The sequence below is a fragment of the Pieris napi genome, chromosome 18 (assembly GCF_905475465.1).
Source record: "Pieris napi chromosome 18, ilPieNapi1.2, whole genome shotgun sequence".
NCBI lineage: Eukaryota > Metazoa > Arthropoda > Insecta > Lepidoptera > Pieridae > Pieris > Pieris napi.
In genome coordinates, this window is record NC_062251.1 from 6391538 (window position 1) to 6412047 (window position 20510).

At 36.2% G+C, this 20510-nt stretch overlaps 1 protein-coding gene across 1 annotated transcript in view; it reads left to right on the forward strand.

Annotated features, from left to right (window-relative positions):
- Positions 1-20510, forward strand: part of LOC125058424 (leucine-rich repeat serine/threonine-protein kinase 1) — a 97114-nt gene that overhangs the window by 23139 nt on the left and 53465 nt on the right. The window contains exons 9-20 of the mRNA XM_047662486.1: positions 509-658; positions 1982-2090; positions 3062-3222; positions 5185-5345; positions 6351-6497; positions 7298-7448; positions 8731-8904; positions 14411-14509; positions 15247-15341; positions 17777-17971; positions 18549-18639; positions 19906-20067. Coding sequence (XP_047518442.1) covers positions 509-658; positions 1982-2090; positions 3062-3222; positions 5185-5345; positions 6351-6497; positions 7298-7448; positions 8731-8904; positions 14411-14509; positions 15247-15341; positions 17777-17971; positions 18549-18639; positions 19906-20067 — 1695 coding nt within the window. The remainder of the gene's footprint in view (positions 1-508; positions 659-1981; positions 2091-3061; positions 3223-5184; positions 5346-6350; positions 6498-7297; positions 7449-8730; positions 8905-14410; positions 14510-15246; positions 15342-17776; positions 17972-18548; positions 18640-19905; positions 20068-20510) is intronic.

Here is a 20510-nt window from a genome sequence, read left to right on the forward strand (position 1 = left end):
TGTCCAATTTACGTTTATTATATAACTAGCTGGCCTGGCGAACATCGTACCGCCTAACAGTCGATTCTGTATTTTTTTTAAATACTTATTCTGCTATTCGGGACACCGGTCTAGCTAGTAAGATAAAAAAAAGAAAGTGGATAAGACAACAAATACATTATGTCAAAAAATAAAAATTTACCTTCCCGGAACCCCTCCACTAACACTTGAACTTTATGCTATGGTATTAAAGTTCAAATTGACTTTTAAGTATTATTACGAATATTTTGTATGGGAATATAGAAAAGTTGTTTTTAGACTTTTTCACTCAATTTTTTTTTTATTTTTCTCTCCGTAAAAACCATCCTCGTACTTCAAGGAATATTATAAAAAAAGAATTGGCCAAATTGGTCCAGGCGTTGTTGCGTTATGCGCTTACCAACACATTTTGCGATTCATTTTTATAATATAGATAAAGTGTCTTTAGTACTTAATACTGTTTTTAAATTTAATTTACGTACAATTTCAGTCGGCAATCGAAACGGAGAAGCGTATACGTCCAGTACGTACGGACAGCGGGCGCGGTATGGATACGTGCGTTGCGTGCGCAGCGCGACTTGGACACGCGAGGGTTTTACGAAGATTGTTGGCTGCTGGAGCTAGGCCTGATGCATGTGCGGTGAGGCTACTATTCTGATTTGCTATTTTAAAAGAGTACCGAGAGTTTTTTACGCCGGCTTTTTCTCTCGGCCTACACCCTCTGTCTTCTTTGCCGATGAGTAGGGATGTCTACAACTTCAAATTTAATGACGTGGAATAAGTGATACATGTATCTTAAGTTCCATAATAAACATATTTTATTTATTTTTCTGTTCATAAAAGCAATTTAACGGACTGGTTGAACTTTCAACGACAGTTTAAAGATTTTCTGTATTAATTAATTTTGCTCTATAATAGTAGACGATCTCTGGACTATACTCTGATTTTTAATTCCGTAGAATTCTGACAGCTATCATTTTTTGACATGTCAGAGATGACAAACCTTTTGGCCAAGCACATTTTTCAATGTCAATACGAGTCTTAACATCTGAGTCTATTCATACATTTAATTTGTTAGTGAATGTATCCATTCTATTAAGTACGGTGCTCCGCATTAAAAGTGGTCAACGGCCAGTGATAATAACGTCCCTTTTTATCAAAAACAGTAACAAACGCACAAACAAAGATTATATATATTTTTAAAAAGGTTTACTAAACCTGGAATTGGTAGGCAGTGATGCCAGCTAAAGAATAAAATAAAGTAATTAAAGTTAATTCGATATATTGTTCGTGATATTGAAATATTTGTTATTTTTGTATTAGGTCACTTGAGTAAGTAAAAATTTAGATTTACCTTTTTATAGGTAAAACACAAAATACGTAGCATATTTTGTATTGTCCACAAATAAGTCAAATTTGTCCCTTTTTCGGTGGAGATTTTTTTTAGTAGCTACACTTATGAAATGTCAGAATTCTACGGAATGAAAAATCATAGTATTTGTTTCTTTCAGTTCCCTTCTTATCTTTGCTACAGTTTTCAAATCTCTCACTGCTATCACGATTTTTTACACTGGACGAATACTCTCATATGATATCTCTTTAGATATATCTGTCCCAGTAAAAACTAATTAGCATTATTTTCTTCTTATATTCTCATATTCATAGAAAACTAGCAAACTCGGCGAACTCCGTTTCGCCACCAGATGGCTTCGTTTTATGTAACATTTCGTTTGGTGAATGCTGCTGAATTTTCTTTGCTATAAACCTCACGGAGCCCGAGACCTTTCCAACGAATGCAAACCCGTGAAAATCGGTTCGTGCGTTCTGGAGTTATAGCGTCACGAAGGAAAACCCGACTTTTTTTATATAGTAGATTTGGCCTATTTTCTGTCACCCCATCCTACTGATCCTCCATATCTCCTTACAAGAAGAAGGTCTTAAATTTCCTATGACGTCATTGCAGGAGATGGTATCAGATGTAGCCCGTGACACGAGACGTCGCTCGCGCAGTGCGTCCGTCACAAGGGGTCGAGCTTCACCGTCGCCTGCGCAGTCGGCGTACAATGATGATCGTGAGTTTTATATATAAAATTGTCAAGATATATAATGTGTTTAATGCTCTTAACTTCATGATTTTTATATTAAAGTAATTCAGGTAAATAAAAAAAAGGGTCCGTGTATATATGTACGCGCGTAAGAAGTTATACTTCTTTGGCATTAGTTTTTTTACAAATATTTTCTAATATTAATTAGTATTGATTTAAATATTCAATTTTAATCACTTCTGATTATAATTCAGACGCACATATAAAATTCGCACTTGTATAATGAAAACAAAATGAAAACACGTGTTTTAAATGTAGAAACTCAAAGCATGTGCCAACATGCGCCACTAACTTCATTCTGTTAGTTTTGTGTCACGGTGCGCGCGCATCGTAAAATTTCACTCTCATCAATTTTTCATATCGCGCCTAAAGAAGTATAACTTCAAAAACATATTTTCCAATTTAAGGTTTTTGAAGTGAAACTTCTTTAGACGCGTGAGGGTAAAATTTTTACGGATGAAACGCAATAATAATAATATTAGCGTCACGAAGATGTGCAGCGTTTTTTTCGAAGAAAAGGGAGAGAGCGATTAAGAGAGTGAGTGAGAAGGGCGAATTACCTTATAGAAATTGAATTTCCGACACTTAATATTTTTATGACAATTAAATTCATTAAATTCCTAACATATCTTCCTTTTTCCGTCCCTCTAAGTCTCGGAAATCCAAAGTTTTAGATTTGTATAAATATGAACAAGACTTAAAAAATCGTTTGCTAAAGAAGTTTCACGCTGTACGCACGCACTTTTTTTTAAAGAACAGGGGAAATGGTCGGCACCTGATGTTACTTGACTTACACAGCCAGAACGCTCGCAAGAGTATTGCCGGCCTTTTAAGTGCTAATTAAATATAGAATTTCGTAATTAGTGTTCTAGTATTAAATCATGATACCAATACTTACTAAGCCTACGTCTATAGTAACCATTTATGTGGAAACCTAGGTGAAGGCTGGACAGCATTGGCGGTAGCAGCGAGAGCTCGGAATGTGCAAATAGTGGAGATGCTGTTGGCTGCCGGAGCCACAGACCCTGGTGGGAAGGCGTTGAGGGAATGCGCTAGACACGGGCTCACGGATCTCGTGGCTGCCCTCCTCGCTACCAAAGTCAGTGTTTAGTGTAAAATGCCATGATAAAAGCAATATGATATCTATATATATAAAAATGAAACCCGTTTTCCGTTGTCACGACATCACATGAAAACGGCTCGACCGATTTGTCTGATTTTTTTTTGTTGTGTTTGTAATTGTCAGGAGAAGGTTCTTATAAAAGAAAAAAGAAAAACTTTGCGCGGAAAATTAGAAAATTCAAGAATACTTAACCACCATACAATTCGAACTTTTTGGTGTAACCTTATGGCGTTTGACATAACACAACATTGACAGAATGCGTGTTGCAAATATCGTCAGAGGATGTAAGAAAAATGAATATCGTTCAAAATAAATGCTTTGATCGGAGTTATTATATTGGTAATATAATAATATGCGAGCCAGAAAAACAAACAAAGAATGTTGTGTAACATAAAGCATTAGAATAATAAACACTTTGTTTCTGAAATATTTTTAATATAATATATATAATAATTCATTATACCAATTTGAAATCAATATTCATAGTTAAGACAGGACAACGTCTGTCGGGTCCGCTAGTTGTCTTTAAAAATGTTTTTTGACATTTAATCCGCAAATGCTGATATGTATTGAGAATATAGTATGATTAATAATGTAAAAAATTTTAACATTACACAGTAGGTATGCTCGGGTACTGTGGTCCAAAGATTTCATTAAAAATACTAACCGTTAATTTATCAAATATTTTTAAATAATTATTTTTAACCAACTTCAAAAAAAATCATGGTTTACAATTCGATGCGTAATTTTACCAAAAAAACTGGAACTCACTATAGTCGTATTTTTAATTAGACGAAATCAACTGACGTTTACGGTGTTGTTAGTTTTTAATGAAATAAAAATAGTGTTGTGACAAAGTAAAAAAACCTGAATTAATGATCGGTGATGGCACTAGTCGCCGCGCCGCGCTTTGTAATAAGACGTCAAAAAACTGATTGTAGTTACATAGTACTAGTACCAAACTTATATCAGAGTGCTTTTATACAATTTTGAAATAGAAATAATATTCTTTTATTGTTTGATATGATTAACTATTCACACTCATTGTTCATTCATCTGATTGAACAAGAACTGAACGCATCACTATTACTTTAGATATGGCAACATTATTTTACAAAGTGACATTAGCTACTGTCAGTTGGCTTCGTCTAATTAAAAATAAGACTATAGTTACTAGTGTGTGGGTGGGAAATAGGATGCTAATAAATAAGGAATTCCTTCCAAAGGAACCTCCCAACCCTGGTGGTGACGAAATGTTAGAAAGAGAGACGCTACTACATTGATATAAAGAAGGAACGAAACGGAGATATAGGCGGGAAAGAACGTAATTTCATGGCTAATCCTTCGGAATAAAGCATGAACATATAAACAAATCTAATTCCAATAATATAATTATCGCGTGTTGAATGAATTTATATTTTAGATTTTTGATACTTAACTTATATTCACAGATTTAATTTTAACATTTAACTGCAGTGGCGTAACTATACCATCTGGGGCCCGTGGCAAATTCGATTTGATGGGGCCCTATCAGTAAAATCGTCACGTTGTACTCAGTTTAATTTTAATGAACTTCGATATTTTCTCTCTGACTCAACTACACGTTGTATATGTCCCACTAATGGCCATAGACCTCCTCTCTTAGGCGAGAGGGAATGGTATGTAGTCCCCACGCTAGCCCAATGCGTATTGGATACTTCACTGTCTTCCATAGAGCATAATATCTCTTGGGCAGGGGCCCTATTGGGTCGGGGGCCCGTGGCGTTTTGCCAGCCCTGCCACCCTATTGTTACGCCACTGCATTTAAGTTTAATAATTAATCAAAATTAACTATGCGCACATAAGACTTCGAAAATTAAGAGACCCTTTTGCTATCAGCTATATGAAGATGTTTTAAATGAAAATCCAGTTTGAATATAGTGCTATGTGGTTTAACAGGCATACCCGGATCCCGAGTATAAGCTGAACAAATCAGCGATCTCCGAGACCGTCATATCCGGAAAAGACGCTGACACTGCATTGTCATTCAGTGCGAGATGTCCCTCGACGCCTGTTATGATCAATTGGAGGGAGCTGAGGTGTCAATTAACCAGATTGCGGTATGTAAATACTCAGATTTTTTATTCCGTAGAATTCTGACAGCTATCATTTTTTGACATGTCAGAGATGGTAAACCTTTTTCAACTTCAATACGAGTCTTAACATCTGAGTCTAGTCATTTTATTTATTGCGGAGCTCCATATTAAAAGTGGTTTAAAGGTGAATTACAATTACGTCCCTTTTCATCACAAACTGTAAAAAACGTACTAGTAAAGATAACATTTTATTAAAAAATATATTATATATTTTATTGCATGCAAATAATTAATAATTACAATTAAATAATCAAAGACTGGAAAAGGAGTCATTATAGTCAATAATTAAAACTCCTTTATTTGTTTAAAAGGTAAATGACAAATGTCATTATGGTCATTCAAAATTCTTGGCATACGAACTTCACGCATATTCTATTTCTTTTTACTTGTAGATTGTCTTATTCCCATCTCGCTCGCGCACGCTATAATCAATTATAGCGTGCGCCACTCCCAATTTTGTGTCACAGGTGCGCGCGCATTGTAAAATTTCACTCTCATAAATTTTTCATAACGCGCCTAAAGAAGTAGAACTTCAAAAAAAGTAATTAAAGTTAATTCGATATACTCCTTTTTGTGGAACATAAAAAATACGTAGCATTTTTGTCATTGCTTTTTCGGTGTAGAACTTTTTTAGTAGCAACACTTATGTAATGTCAGAATTCTACAGAAATATTTTTTTTTTCTAATGCAATAGGAGGCTCACCTGATGTTAAGTGATACCGCCGCCCATGGACACTCACACTGCCAGAAGGATCGCAAGTGCGTTGCCGATATTTCAAAAAATCAGAGTATAGGCAGTTTGTGCGTTCGATTTTCGGCTCTGGTAGACAAGTGCACGCGTAGGATGTTTATTTATTAATATCATGTTTATTTGATCTGTGTTATTAAAACTATAATAATATATTGCAATAAATTATTATTATTATTGTTTTTTGAAATTTAATGAATTATCTAATTTTGGGTTTTCAGTATGAGCTGGTTACGTGCCGCTGCGTCGCGTGTGAATCCAAAATTATGCACGAATGGCAACGCCTTATTGGCCCTGACGAGACTCGAAGTAGCTAACAATGAGTTGAGAGAACTGCCAAGGGAATTGTTTTCGCTTATGAGCCTGAGGTAAGGATGCTTGTCATCATCAAGATTTTTTGTTGATGCTTTCAAAAAAATTATAGAAAAAAATAATTTTTCTAGGGTACTTACAGAAAATTGAGCAGGTTTCCTTTTTTAATTTTTTTTATAAATAACGAGCTGACCCGGCAAACGTAATTTTGCCATGTATATTATTTCTAGGAAACTTGTTTAGTTTATTAATTATAACTATCTACTATACTAAAAAATAGGGGTTGATGAGGGGTGGAAATTAAGGGTCGTATGTATTTTGGTATGCTCATTAAAAAATTAATACAAAATGTTTTGTCTAAAAAATAAAAATTTAGGGGTGGGACCACCCTTAACATTTAGGGGGATGAAAAATAGATGTTGTCCGATTCCCAGACTTACTGAATTTCCATAAAAAAATCATAAGAATCGGTCGAGCCGTTTCGGAGGAGTATGGTAACTAACATTGTGACACGAGAATTATATATTAGATTAAACCATTTAACGAATTTGATTATTTTTTCATTAATTGCAGTTGTGTATTTTTCAGATTTTTTGACAAAAAAGAATACACATTTTAAACTATGATCCTTTGTACCAACCATTTTAAGACGTTTTTGAAAAAAATCTAATATCTTTATGTGTTATATAATGCTGGTCGCCTCTGCCTGTATGGATAGTAAACTCTAAAACTATACAACCATACTTTGTATAGTTTTCATAGTTTTATGTTTCCTGAAATAAAACGTTTATTGTTAAAAACCGCAAAGTCTAGCAAAAATTAACGAAATCGATTAAAGCAAATTAATTTATTCTAGATATTTGAACGCGGCTCAAAACAAGCTGGAGCGGCTTCCAACAGCAAAAGATCCGTTTGAAGAAGACTATGACGGAGGGAGAAGAAAGAAGAGAGATAAGAAAAGCAGCAGTGTTTATACGGCACCGGTTTTGCAGGAACTATATTTGCAGGTATTTTTATGATTGTGCTGCTGACTTCTGGTTGTGAAACCTGGGCCTTAACAAGAAGATCTTGTCTTCCTCATTTCTTCCTTACTTTTGAGCGGAAGGTTCTTCGAAGAATTTTTGGCTCTTTTTTCGAAGCCGGTGTTTGACGTATTCGCTTCACTGAAGAACTTTATAAAATCCTTGATGATGCTTATATTTTAGAAGTGAAACTTCTTTTCGCGTAGGAGGGTAAAAATTTTACGGAACATCACGAAAATGTGCAGCGTTTATTTTCTTTAATAAAGATGTGCTAGTATAATATTGTGGTGCAATTATTTATACTTGATCACTTATGGTGTTTTTAATACATATCTAAAGTACTATTTTTCTTTGTTTTGTATTTTTATAAGGGCACAGAACCAAGGCCTTTTATGCTAAGACCCAGTTGGCTATTTTAGAAAATGTGGGCATAAGTTAGCCATTATGACAATTACGAATTTATTATATTATTTGGTAATTGTTAACATATTTATGGTGTTATTTCTGGTTTGTAATTAGCCTTAGTAACATTAATTAATATAGATAGACTGGCAAAATTAAATTATGGGATTTGGGCAGCTTAATTACTCAATAATTAATTTACTGAGAAGTTTCACTTCTGACATGTGCACGCCCATGGACACTCACAATGCCAGAAGGCACTCACATTGCCGAACATGCGAGCATGTGCGTTGCCATTTAAGAATTGGTACGCTCTTTTTGTGAAGCACCCTAATATCGTCTAATTCATATAATGCAACTGGCTCAAGTGCTTGGACGGAACTGCTAGGTCGTTACTGAACTCATAACCTGGTGGCAAAAGAAAACCCGGTAGCGGCTGCGTTGGTGGTATGCAGATATCACGAACCTCGAAGCAATAGGTGTTAGAAGTTGGACCCAAGGATATTGCGATGGCTAAAGATAGCCCATAAGGGAATGACAGCCATTGGTGATGATGATAAATGTGATGGCATTTTGGGTATATTTTTTTATACCAGCTGTTGTTACTTTGAGATATTGGACATTATGACTTCAATTTATACGTATTTTGTTTATTAATATCGGTTTTTCAGTTAAAGATACATGTTTTTTTTCTATAATACTAGCCTGTGCGAATAAAACCATAAACAAGAAGGTTGCTCTCCTGATATTAACTGATACCATCGCCCATGGACATTCACAACGCAGGTTGCGTTTCCAGCTTGACCCTGAGTAGAATAAATGGGTTTTTGACTTAGGTATTGAACCATTCAAATGTTTCTTTCAGGATAATCGACTAGAAGAGTTACCACCGGAGCTATTTTCTCTACCAGCTCTGACGAGCCTCGACGTGTCGAATAATAAACTGCGCACGCTCCCTGCGAATATGTGGAGTGCCCCAAGTTTGAGGGACCTCAACGCAGCCTTGAACCACTTGAAGGAACTTCCTACTGGAGAGGAGGTATTTTCATATTTTATTTAAAAAAAAGGGTGCGTGTACTTATGTACGCGCGTAAGAAGTTATACTTCTTTGGCTTTCTTTATTTTTTTTTAAATATTAAATAGTTAATAATAAATATTTAACGTTAATAATTTATTTATTTATTTATTTATTTATTCCATATAATTATTCTATCTTTACAGTAATAACTAATTCGATAGAACGACACAATATTTTACCCACACCAATTAACCTAAATACAAAACATTAACAGAAATATATTTATGTTCCTAAATCTTATAACTAATAGTATAGGAAGCAACTCTTGTGAACTCAGCCAGTGTACAAACAAATAAGTCTACCTTAATAGAAATCTTATTTATTATGTGTATTGCTCGCGTGATTGGTGCTTCGCTAACCAAGTTGGAATGTGCGCGCGGTACATCCAAAAGTTGAGACTTCCGCCTCAGGTTTCTACTTGGTACCCGTAGACTCAGTCTCTCCATTATATCCGGATTATGAACCCGACCCGTAAGTATCTTAAATATATACACCGACAAGGCTAGCTCTCTTCTGAGGCGTAGCTGGTCATATCCCACCATACCCAGAACAAACAGGGTCGGGTACATAAGTGGATACAAAGGATACACTCCGTACAGTCTCTTGTAGAGGTACCGGGTGAATTTATTCTGTATTCGCTCTAGCATGAGACTGTATTTAGCCTCATATGGGGCCCACACCATTGCATTGCACTCCAAGTGACTTCTGACTAACGCATTGTATAAAATTCTAATCGCACTAATATTTGTGAAGCCACAAGCTATTCGCAATATGAACCCCAAATTTCTGTATGCCTTTTTGCATGTTTTATCGACGTGTTGCGCAAACCCAAGATTGGCATTAAAATATATTCCTAGATCTTTAACCTCCAATACTCTAGCCAACGTTAGACCACTAATAGTATAATTGTATCGAGTGGGAAATCGTGCTCTCGAGAAAATATGACTTTGCATTTCGCCAAATTAAACTCTAATCTATTTCTCCTGCTCCAATTTACCACTCGATCAATGTCTTCCTGCAGCCGCATACAGTCGTCTGTACTTTCTATGGGCATGTAAAGTTTGATATCATCAGCGAAGAGCAAGCACTTTGCATTCTTGACAACTTTTGGTAGGTCATTCAGCATTATCATAAATTCCATCGGTCCCAAATTACTGCCCTGTGTCACGCCTGATCTCGTAAAGTAAGCCTCTAACCTACACCCAGCGTATTCCACGTATTGCGTTCGATCTTCCATAAAGCTAGCCATGAAGTTCAATAAGTGTGGAGTGAATCCTACCTGTGCAAGCTTCTGCAAAAGCACGTCGTTATCGACCAAATCAAACGCTTTTTTAATATCGAAATAGGCAGCGTCCACCTGCTTTCCACTGTCCACTACTGGGCTAATATTAGCCATATAATTTAAGAGGTTGCTAGTGGTACTCCTCGTAGACCGAAACCCGTGTTGAGCTTCTGAGAGTTGGGAACTCACTTGATTAAGTATGCACTTTTGAAGTGCCGTTTCCAACACCTTCGCCGGACTTGACAATATAGCTATCGGCCTATACTGTTCTACTTTATCGCGGCATCCTACTTTAGGAACTGGAATTACCCGACTGCTTTTCCAACATGTGGGAAATGTTGCTGCTTTCAGACACAGGTTATATATGTGTAGCAGTGGTTCAGCAAGTACAACGCCACAATCTCTCAAGATATAAGGCGGTATACCGTCCGGACCTGCTGCCTTTTTTGGCTTAAGTCGCTTAAGTGCCTCCTGTATATCGCTTAACTGTAAGCTCCCAACGTGGACTCTTGCAGCCCCGTTTGAACAACCCGCTCCGGCAACAGCTGCGCTGACGTCAAGCTTTGGCTTTTGCGTAACATAAACAGAGCTAAAATACTCGGCAAATGCTTTAACACTCCTATCCGGCGGTAGTACCTCTCCGTTCTCAATAATACCTGATGGTTCTCTATTGACTCTGTTACTATTAATAAATCTCCAGAATGACTTGGGATCTTCAATCACATTTGATTCAACAGCCTGAGTATAATTTTCAAGAGCCAATGCAATTAATTTCTTGACTTCAGCTCTGCAACAGCTAAACTCTTTGTAATCTCTTGGGGATTTAGTGACCTTGTATCTCTTATGCAGCGTGGCTTTTTGTTTAATTTTTTTAATTACCTCCTTTGTGTACCATTTTGGATATAAATACCTTGAGTATCCTAGGTTCCTGGAATTTTTTGGCACGCATTCCTCAAACACAGAGTTTAACTTATAATAGAAGCAATTGAGACTCAGATTTAAATCAGACGAGTATACATCAGACCAATCCACTTGTCTAACCTTAGAATACAATGCATTAAAATCAGCTTTCTTAAAATTCCACTGTAACAAGCGCTCACCCGTTTTTGCCGCATCATCCCTTGAAGAAACCGCCCAAATGCGTGGACGCACGCACACAAGAAGCGGTGGATGCTGATCGTCTACAGGTACTAAAGGTTCATCCATCTCACACACCCCAACGCTTTGCATTCCCCTACCTTTGCTCAAAACCAAGTCTAATAGACGGCCATTAACATTTTGTATATTGTTACACTGACTGAATTCACAATAGTTACTAAAGTAATTCCAAAAATAAGTATTTACATTGTTTGAACAAGAATATAAATTAAAGTCACCGATCACTAATACATCATCATACTTGGAACAAAATTCTTCAATTGTTTTGAGCAATAAAAAGTATTCATCATCATTCGTATTTGGAGGAGTATAAACAATACATAACATAAACATGAATCTACTTTTTAAATAGACAGTTGCACAAACTATTTCAAACGGGCGAGATTCAATATGCAAATCACAGGGCAAAATTACGCGGCGCAGTTCCAGGCGTGGGGAAGCCACGAGACATACGCCACCATGCTTGCGCCCATCCACACGGTCACATCGTAATACCGTATATCTGGGAGGGACTAACTCAGCGTCAGCTATCGAATCATTACATCCTGTTTCCGTAACTGCAAACAAATCTACAGAGATTGATGAGACACTCATATAAAATTCCTTTAACTTGGTCCGAAGACCCCTCACATTTTGGTAACATATCTTAATAGGTCTACTTCCATCGTTTTGGGTTATTTGGTGATCTCCGAAACCACACCCAATCACAATATTCAACATTAATAGGCCAATTATCCGGTTTACATAATAACTCATATTCATATTCTGGTACCCCGATAATGAATGATGCGTAATCCTTTTCTCTTTTATGATTAATTTTTTCAACTCTTATAGACACTTCCCTAGCATATATGACGTTCTTAACATAGTTCTCCAGACATTCTAAACTTGTCTCTTTGTTTAGACGCCACACATGCAGAAACTTTTTCCGCTCAGCTCCACAAATCTCCACTACATCGCTTCTACCTCCTTTTTTTACCTCACAGCTGGGGTATTTTCCACGTTGATATTTTCCAACTCTTTCATTTGTCTTATCGCCACAGTTTTCCCTTTCAACATTGGTTTCCATTTCTTGATCTTTATTTCTACGTGCTACATCTTCAGTTACCCTATTTGTTTTCCCCGTAACAGCACTCTGCTTTAAGTTGTTGTTTTTTATTTGGCTCGAGCTCTGTTTTGCAGCATTCGCAAACGAGACCACCGGTGGAGTACCTATCTCACATAGTGTTCCGGCTATCGGGATCTTATCCAAAGAACAGTTCTTAAGGTAATTTTCATTTTGTTTCAATTCATGGACCTGTAGTGCATCCACTTCAAAGGTCTTCTCCTTTATAACCCTCATACTTTTTCGTAATTCTTCTAATTCTCTTTCAGATTTGTTAAATCTTCCCTGGAGTTCCTTATATTGCTTTCCTTGTTCTTCAAAACGGCTATTCATTTCCTGACGAAAGTCCTGCATCTCTTTCAGCAAAATACTGTGGTACTTTTGGATCAAAGCTTCAAAGATTCGTGGACTTGCCTTTTTTGGTGACATAGGATCCTGTATCTCCTCACTTATATACCGATCCCCTTTTGTGACCCTGCACGAACAGTCTGAACATTTCCAAACATCTTTGTCTTGCTGATTCATTAAAACCAATTTTTCTTTACTAACTTTGATGCATTCAATATGAAAGCTTTTATGACATTGCACTCTGCAACACTTTAAATATAAAGAATTAATTATCTTCTTATTACATTTATTGCAATCCATTGAGTCCCAATTCTTGTATAATAAAAATTATAAAAAGAAAAACTATATAAAATATATTTGCTGACTGGTCTTGAACTCAGATCACCGATGACGACCACTTTCAGTAGGCGTAACACTGGCGCTGCCACAACGACCGATGGTGGTATGCTAGAATAACTTGTATATTATTATTTTAACGTATGAAGTTTGAAAGGAATGACTAATGCAAAGTAAACGTTTACTTGCTGCAGGTCACGTTCGCACTTTTTTCTTCTTTTTTTTTTTCACAAGTACACATACAAATTCCAAGTGTCTTATATAGAATTTATTACTTTTATGTCACTTGCACTAGAATAGTTCCCGCACTTTGAGTTCTTTTGATAAATTCGAAGAATGAATTTAACAAATTAAAACATAAATTTTCCTGTTATATCCACTTCCGAGGAAGGAGATATCTTTTCCTGTGGTATATATTTCACTACTAAAGTTTGTTATTTACGTTTTATTACGTATCTTCAATAATTACTATTTTTAAACAATTTATTTATGAGGACTGGATGTTGACGTTGCGCCTACCCGCAATTTTTAATATTTAGTATATTATTCAATTATTAATTAATAATTATTATTTTATTATATTATTCATTAAATTTAATAACTTAAGTATGTTTCATAACCTTTTAACAATAGGTCTTGGTGAAAAAGCATTGCTAAATTTCTTTGAAAAAATTTCAAAATTCTTGGCATAGCTGCTAACTTCACGCATATTCTATTTCTTTTTACTTGTAGATTGTCTTATTCCCATCTCGCTCGCGCACGCTCGGGTGGTTTAAAAAGTTGGCAACTTCATTCTGTTAATTTTGTGTCACGGTGCGCGAGCATCGTAACATTTCACTCTCATCGATTTTTCATAACGCGCATAAAGAAGTATAACTTCAAAAATATTTTTGGCGTTGTCATTTTTGTAAACACCATTTGAGTTTTAGTTTACTTTAATAGGAGCACGCACTTACATTCTCGTGGGAACAACACGCAAACACATAGTCGAAATAACTAACATCACCGCATACACGGACACATACGACCTAAGCACAACACCAAATTCTCATCACATCGATGTTTGTCTCAGCTGGGGATTGAACCCGGGACCCATGGATTCGCAGTCAGGGGCACTAACCACTAGAGCAATGAACCGTCATTATCATATACATTGGGGTTACATTAAATAAATAATATTTCTTTTGTGGAATCCCAACCTCTTGCATCTTTAGTCTGACATTCTTCTTTTTTTTCAGTCAAATGACAGTGCCTCCAGCGTTTCGTCTCCTTCAGATTCTCCTCTACCGGGTGCTTCCCCTTCCACCAATTCCGCGCCATATGGATTCTCACAAGCGGTAAGTCGTAACAGACATTTTCAGGTTCAATTACATACAACGAACTTTAATATGGCAGTTACGTCAATTCGAAGTTGAAAATGGTCTGGGGTACTCTGCAATTAGTTTATTGTAGGAAGAGGAGTGTTGGCAGTAAGGAGCTGTGTCGGTCTGGTGGCTTTAGCTTCGCTAGTACATACGGTGAAGGAAAACATCGTGAGGAATATTCCTTGAAAGTCGACTGATTCAAGCACAGAAGTCACCTACTTGCCTATTAGAAACTATAAAAGGTTGTAGTGCCACTGGTTTTGTATTGGCAAATACTGAGCGTACGTAGCTGATTTATTTACAACCCACCCAACCTTACTAACCCAGAGTAGACTAAAATATATAGCTTGGCAAAAAAAGTCATATTTTTAAACATACTGTATAGTGAAATTGCATTAGTGTGAGTACTGTGAACGCGCCAGCTTTCGACAACCGACCTATATACCATTCTTGTATAAAGTGATCTAGAAAATAAAGTAATAAAAAAACTGTATATTTTAAATGTAGCGGGCTAATAATTTTCATATTCAAATTACCATCTCGATTTTTGAGAAATATATGGACTAACATACACTAGCTAAATCTAGCATATCAGCTTTCCAACAAAATTACATATTTTTGGTATCGGTTAATCCTTCCATAAATTTCAGTTAAATGTAAAAGGGACAGAACATTTAATATCTATTTGCGGCTTAACTTTTGTTTTCTAGAAGTCAGCGTCACGGAGTCCGTCCATAGAAAACAGTGAATCAACACCAGATGATGAAGACATTCCTGGGCTTGGCAATCGAGCTGGAAATGCTATGTAAGAGTGCTTATTACTTTAATCTCTAAGAATTCAATACGTTTTTGACGTGTTTTGTCTTTGAATATTACCCCTAGCGTTAATGACAAACTATACGATATAAAGGTAACATAAATACGATTGTGTCACGAGAATTTATTTGATGTATTTAAAGAATAAAACTGTCAGGAACTGTTGTAGGTTCATATATGTAAAAGAATAAAATACATTAAAACGAACAGTCAATATTCTTCATTTATAAAAGTACATTAATTTAAAAAAAAATGATTCAATGTTTTAACGATTCCGAAAGAGATAAACATCTGTACAAAAATAAGTCACAAAGCGCACTGGGGCGTATACTACTTCCAGGTTACCTGCGTGCACGCACACATACGCGCGGAACGAGCAAGACCAGTTTTGTGGTTGCGTGCGAGTTTCGATGTAAAGTTTTAATTATAATGAAATTAAATGTGTTGAGAAAATTGTGTGAATTGAATGTGAAGGTCTCGTAATACTCCAGTCAAATTACGAAATAAACATGAGCGAACACAGTTTGGGGATTTTGAGGATCGATAGGGGGGTGTATTCTGAGCATAAATTCCAATTTGAGGGGTTGTACTGAGGTCAGCTCAAGGTCATTTCGATGGAAACGCGTTTAACTCGATATCTCGAGAATGGTTAGTGTTAGGCGAAAAATTATAGAGACCTTTTCTTTTCCTAACAAAATTTACTAACTTTTTTATCTGAAACTTTTTTTTATAACATTAATATTTTTCAAGTTATTAGTCCCCCGCAAGGCAAAAATTTTACTTTTTTTTCAATTTTTCGTCTTTTTCTCCCCAACCATTTAATTTTATTAAATTTTACCGATCATCGAAGTGTAGAACTTTTAATTATGAACAATTTTGTTCTCAAACTTTTTTCCGTAATGCCAATACCTTCGGAGTTATAGATTACTTTACCGAGCGAAATCCGCGCCACTGTCGCAATATAAAAAGGTCAATCGATTAAACTATTTAAAATTAGGTATTTAATTTGGGTAACTTTGGGTAAGGAGTAAATTAACAATTAAAACTGTTTCACACATTGTGCCAAAAGAGGCCAGCCTTTCTGCATCCGCACGCTTTGCCGCATTTGGTTTTGCATTTGCGCGCAATCGATCTCAGTAAATTATCCGGAGCTGGTTTCAATGACATCGCTATCGCCTGCAATCCACAGGGGGTGCGACGCCAGCCCCATTCCTCGGGTTTCAGATAATTTTCCAGCCAGTATTGAACTTGGTAGAAACACCTCAAAGAGTGGAAAAATGCCGCATCAGAGGTAGGAGGAAGGGATTCTAATTTAACCCTCCCACTGCCTGCCATTTTTTATATTCATTTCTTTTTTATATATTTTTTATGCGGTCATTGTTTTCATCTTGCCTAGGTTGAATGGTGCCGACGTTGTGTCGCAACCACTAATCGCGTGCAAAAATAAAAGGTTTTTGCGGCATTCGGCCCATATATCGGTTTGAGGCAGTATGGGCTATGTGTAGCGTCCGTCGATTTGCCTCGGCCAGATTTTCTCAAGTAAATGATGTTGCACGCGCCAGCTGTTGCAGTCAGCAAAACCAGCAAATCCACATCCTCACCAATAACAACCACAGCACTATACTCCTGCGAAATTCTCTTAGCCGTACTGATAATTAGACCATCCGCATCCTCTACGGCTTGCTCCTCCTCTATGTCTGATTTAATGAGAACCGTTTTCAGTAGTGAGATGAATCTAGTCTTATTGCTCTCGTTGCCTAAAAACTTATCTGTGGATACACGTTGCGACAATGGCGCGGATTTCGCTCGGTAAAGTAATATATAACTACGAAGGTATTAGCATTACAGAAAACAGTTTGAGAACAAAATGGTTCACAATTAAAAGATGTACACTTCGATGATCGGTAAAATTTAATAAAATTGAATTGTTGGGGAGAAAACCACGAAAAATAGAAAAAAAAAGTAAAATTTTTGCCTTGCGGGAGTAATAACTTGAAAAATATTAATGTTATAAAAAAAAGTTTCAGATAAAAAAGTTAGTAAATTTTGTTGGGAAAAGAAAAGGTCTCTATAATTTTTCGCCTTACACTAACCATTCTCGAGATATCGAGTTAAACGCGTTTCCATCGAAATGACCTTGAGCTGACCTCAGTACAACCCCTCAAATTGGAATTTATGCTCAGAATACATCCCCCTATCGATCCTCAAAATCCCCAAACTGTGTTCGCTCATGTTTATTTAACCCGTTTTTAGCCATAATTTGACTGGACTATAATAGAATAGTAAAGATTTTTACTATTTGATTTTACGTACATACTAAATTTATTCGATTCTTTAAGTGTGGGTTGGTAAATTATTTCTGTTATTCCTCTTAATAAAATACATATAACAAAAATGGTTTCGCCATAAATCAAAAAATTTCAGCTGGTCGGAAGCACGTCGTGCGCACGCCTGGCGTGGGGCAAGGGCTCCATCACCAGTTAGAGCCCCAGTGGGTCCTGGAGCCAGTTGCTTGGCGTCTCTCAATCTCTCTCACAACCAGTTCTCGTGCGTGCCACCACCGTTGGCATGCAGGGCTCCAGCTTTGACCAGACTCAATATGGCCTATAATGGATTAAGGTATAATTTCCACTAATTTCATCCCCCGGGATTCGAACCCGAGGTCTACCTCACTTCTTACGACTTACGTTCTTGAGACTTTCGGTCCTTCAAGAAAAGAGTGTACCAATCCTTAAGGGAGCGTTCAAGTATTACGTAATGAATTTGGGGGGGTCCTTTTGTAAAACGTTACGATGCGGGGCGGGGATTGAATTACGCGTTATTGTTAATATTATTTTCGACTTTCCAGTACTTTACACCACATAATGGTAACTTTAAGGTATAAAGAGTCACTAGGTGGTCACGAATCGTTTTACTATACTTGGGTTTAGAAAAACGTTACATGGGGGGGGGGGGATCCAATAATCTGCAAAAAATTGCGTGACGTAATACTTGAATAGGGTGTCATTTTGCCCCCTGTTCCTTAAATAAAGTGATAAATGTGTTGATGCTAGGTGTAAACGCTGCTAAAAGAGGTGGCGGAGAGATTTGGTGTCAGTTATTCTGATTTGAAAAGTGATGGTAAATGCTATTTTAGAATGATTTTACATTCATAAGTATACATTTACGAGCTATCTGTAACTTAAAATATTTTCAGATCTATGTCATATGTGACGTCATATCCTACAAATCTTCGCCAACTGGACTTGAGTCACAATGAGATATCCTGCTGGCCGAGTTTACCCCAGGTAATTTTGATCTATTTGAATGTCTGAAAAATATTTTAAAAGTATTTTTAAGAGTGTATAAAACATAGGTTTAAAAAAAACCTTAAAGAATAGTTACTTTAAAAAAAATCTACATTGATTAATATTGATTTTTGCTCAGAGAAGTACCATTTACGCGTGTCTTGCGCACCCTAAATGATTGCTTGTGAGACGGATATATTTAGTTGCACTGGCTGAATTCACAAGAATTGCATTATTTATAATTATAAAAAGGTTTAGCTTTTAAGTTTTTATTTGTTATGTTTTTAGTTTAGTTTTCTATTGTATTAAGTTACTGTAAAATAGAAAATAGAGAAAATAAATAAAATAAAAAATGTCACGTGACACAAAACGTTCACAGAATAGAATCAACGGTGACGTAGCTCGTAAATAATGTCTTCGTCTAATCCTAACGCTGTGTTGGAGTTTAGTTTTATCAGACACTGTTTTTGTTCAAACATATTTGTATTGGTGTAATTTATGACGTTAAAAAAACTGGACGTTTTGGTACAAATATGGTACGGATAGGTGCGACGCCATCTTGTCTCCAAAAGCGTTTTGGGGATTCTTAAAAGTTTAAAGCCAATAGTAAACAAAATTAAAAAAAACAATTTGTTAAGGTTATGTAGTCACTAATAAATTATCTGAAATGGTTTTAAAATGTTTTGAAATATTCTATTGCTAAATAATTATAGCCCAACAGCCTTAGAAAGAGTTTACGTATTACGTTACGCAATTTTTTGAGATTTTTGACCCCTCCCGCTCATAACGGGTAACGCGATATAACGTTTTTCTGTACACCCCCTCTTCCCTAGTAAAATGTTACTTGACCATTTAATAAAATCATTCAAGTGGAAACAAACGTTTTATTAAATGCGTGAGAGAATCTCTACGCGACCGTTCTGAAAGGTTAGAAAAAGTTTACGCAACGCGTAGTTCAAACCCCCCATCTAACGTTTTGCAAGACCTCAACCCAAATTCATTACGTAATACTAGACCCTTATGGGGTAGAAGTAATAGCCATTATCATAGCATCATTCACAAAAATTTTGCTATTCCAAATATATATGAATTTCAAAACTTTGTGATAGCAATAGTATAGCATACGGGCGTGCGTGCGTACATACGTACAAATCGGACGCCCAGTTTTTGTAGTTGTAAGTGTCGATTAAATGATTTTATTTATTTTTTAACGTATATACAGCCTTCTTTTTTTAGCTTTTATACATCTAAATCCTCATGTTCCAGATGGAAAGTTTTGGCAGCGACGGATCCCCATTGGCGTGCTATTGCCCCAATGGAGGCGTTGGACGCATAAGGCCTCGTTCAGGGGGCTCTGTTAGGTCCCAGTTGCTTAGCGCTGCTTGTCCTGCTCGGCGTCATCTAAGACTCGAAGCTTTAAGGACTTTGGTAAGTCTATATATTGAAAAAAAAAATGGTTCATGATTTAAGCAGTTAAATAGATATCCGGCTCGAAGGACCACAAAATAACTGGGTTTGGGTATTCAGAAGCTTTATCCAAGATGCACCCTTCCCTTGGTACAATACTATGCGGTGGTTCGGCTGTCGCGTGTCAGTATAATAAAAAAAAAATGGGTGCGTGTACTTATGTACGCGCGTAAGAAGTTATACTTCTTTGTCTTTCTTTATTTTTTTTAAATATAATTAATTAATATTTAACGTAAACAATTTAATAATATTTAATATTTAGTATATCATTCAATTATTAATTAATATTAATAACAATTATTATTATTATTATTTATTATATTATTCATGCAATTTAATAACTAGATATGTTTCATAACCTTTTAACTAAGTAACAATAGGTCTTTGTGAAAAAGCATTGCTAA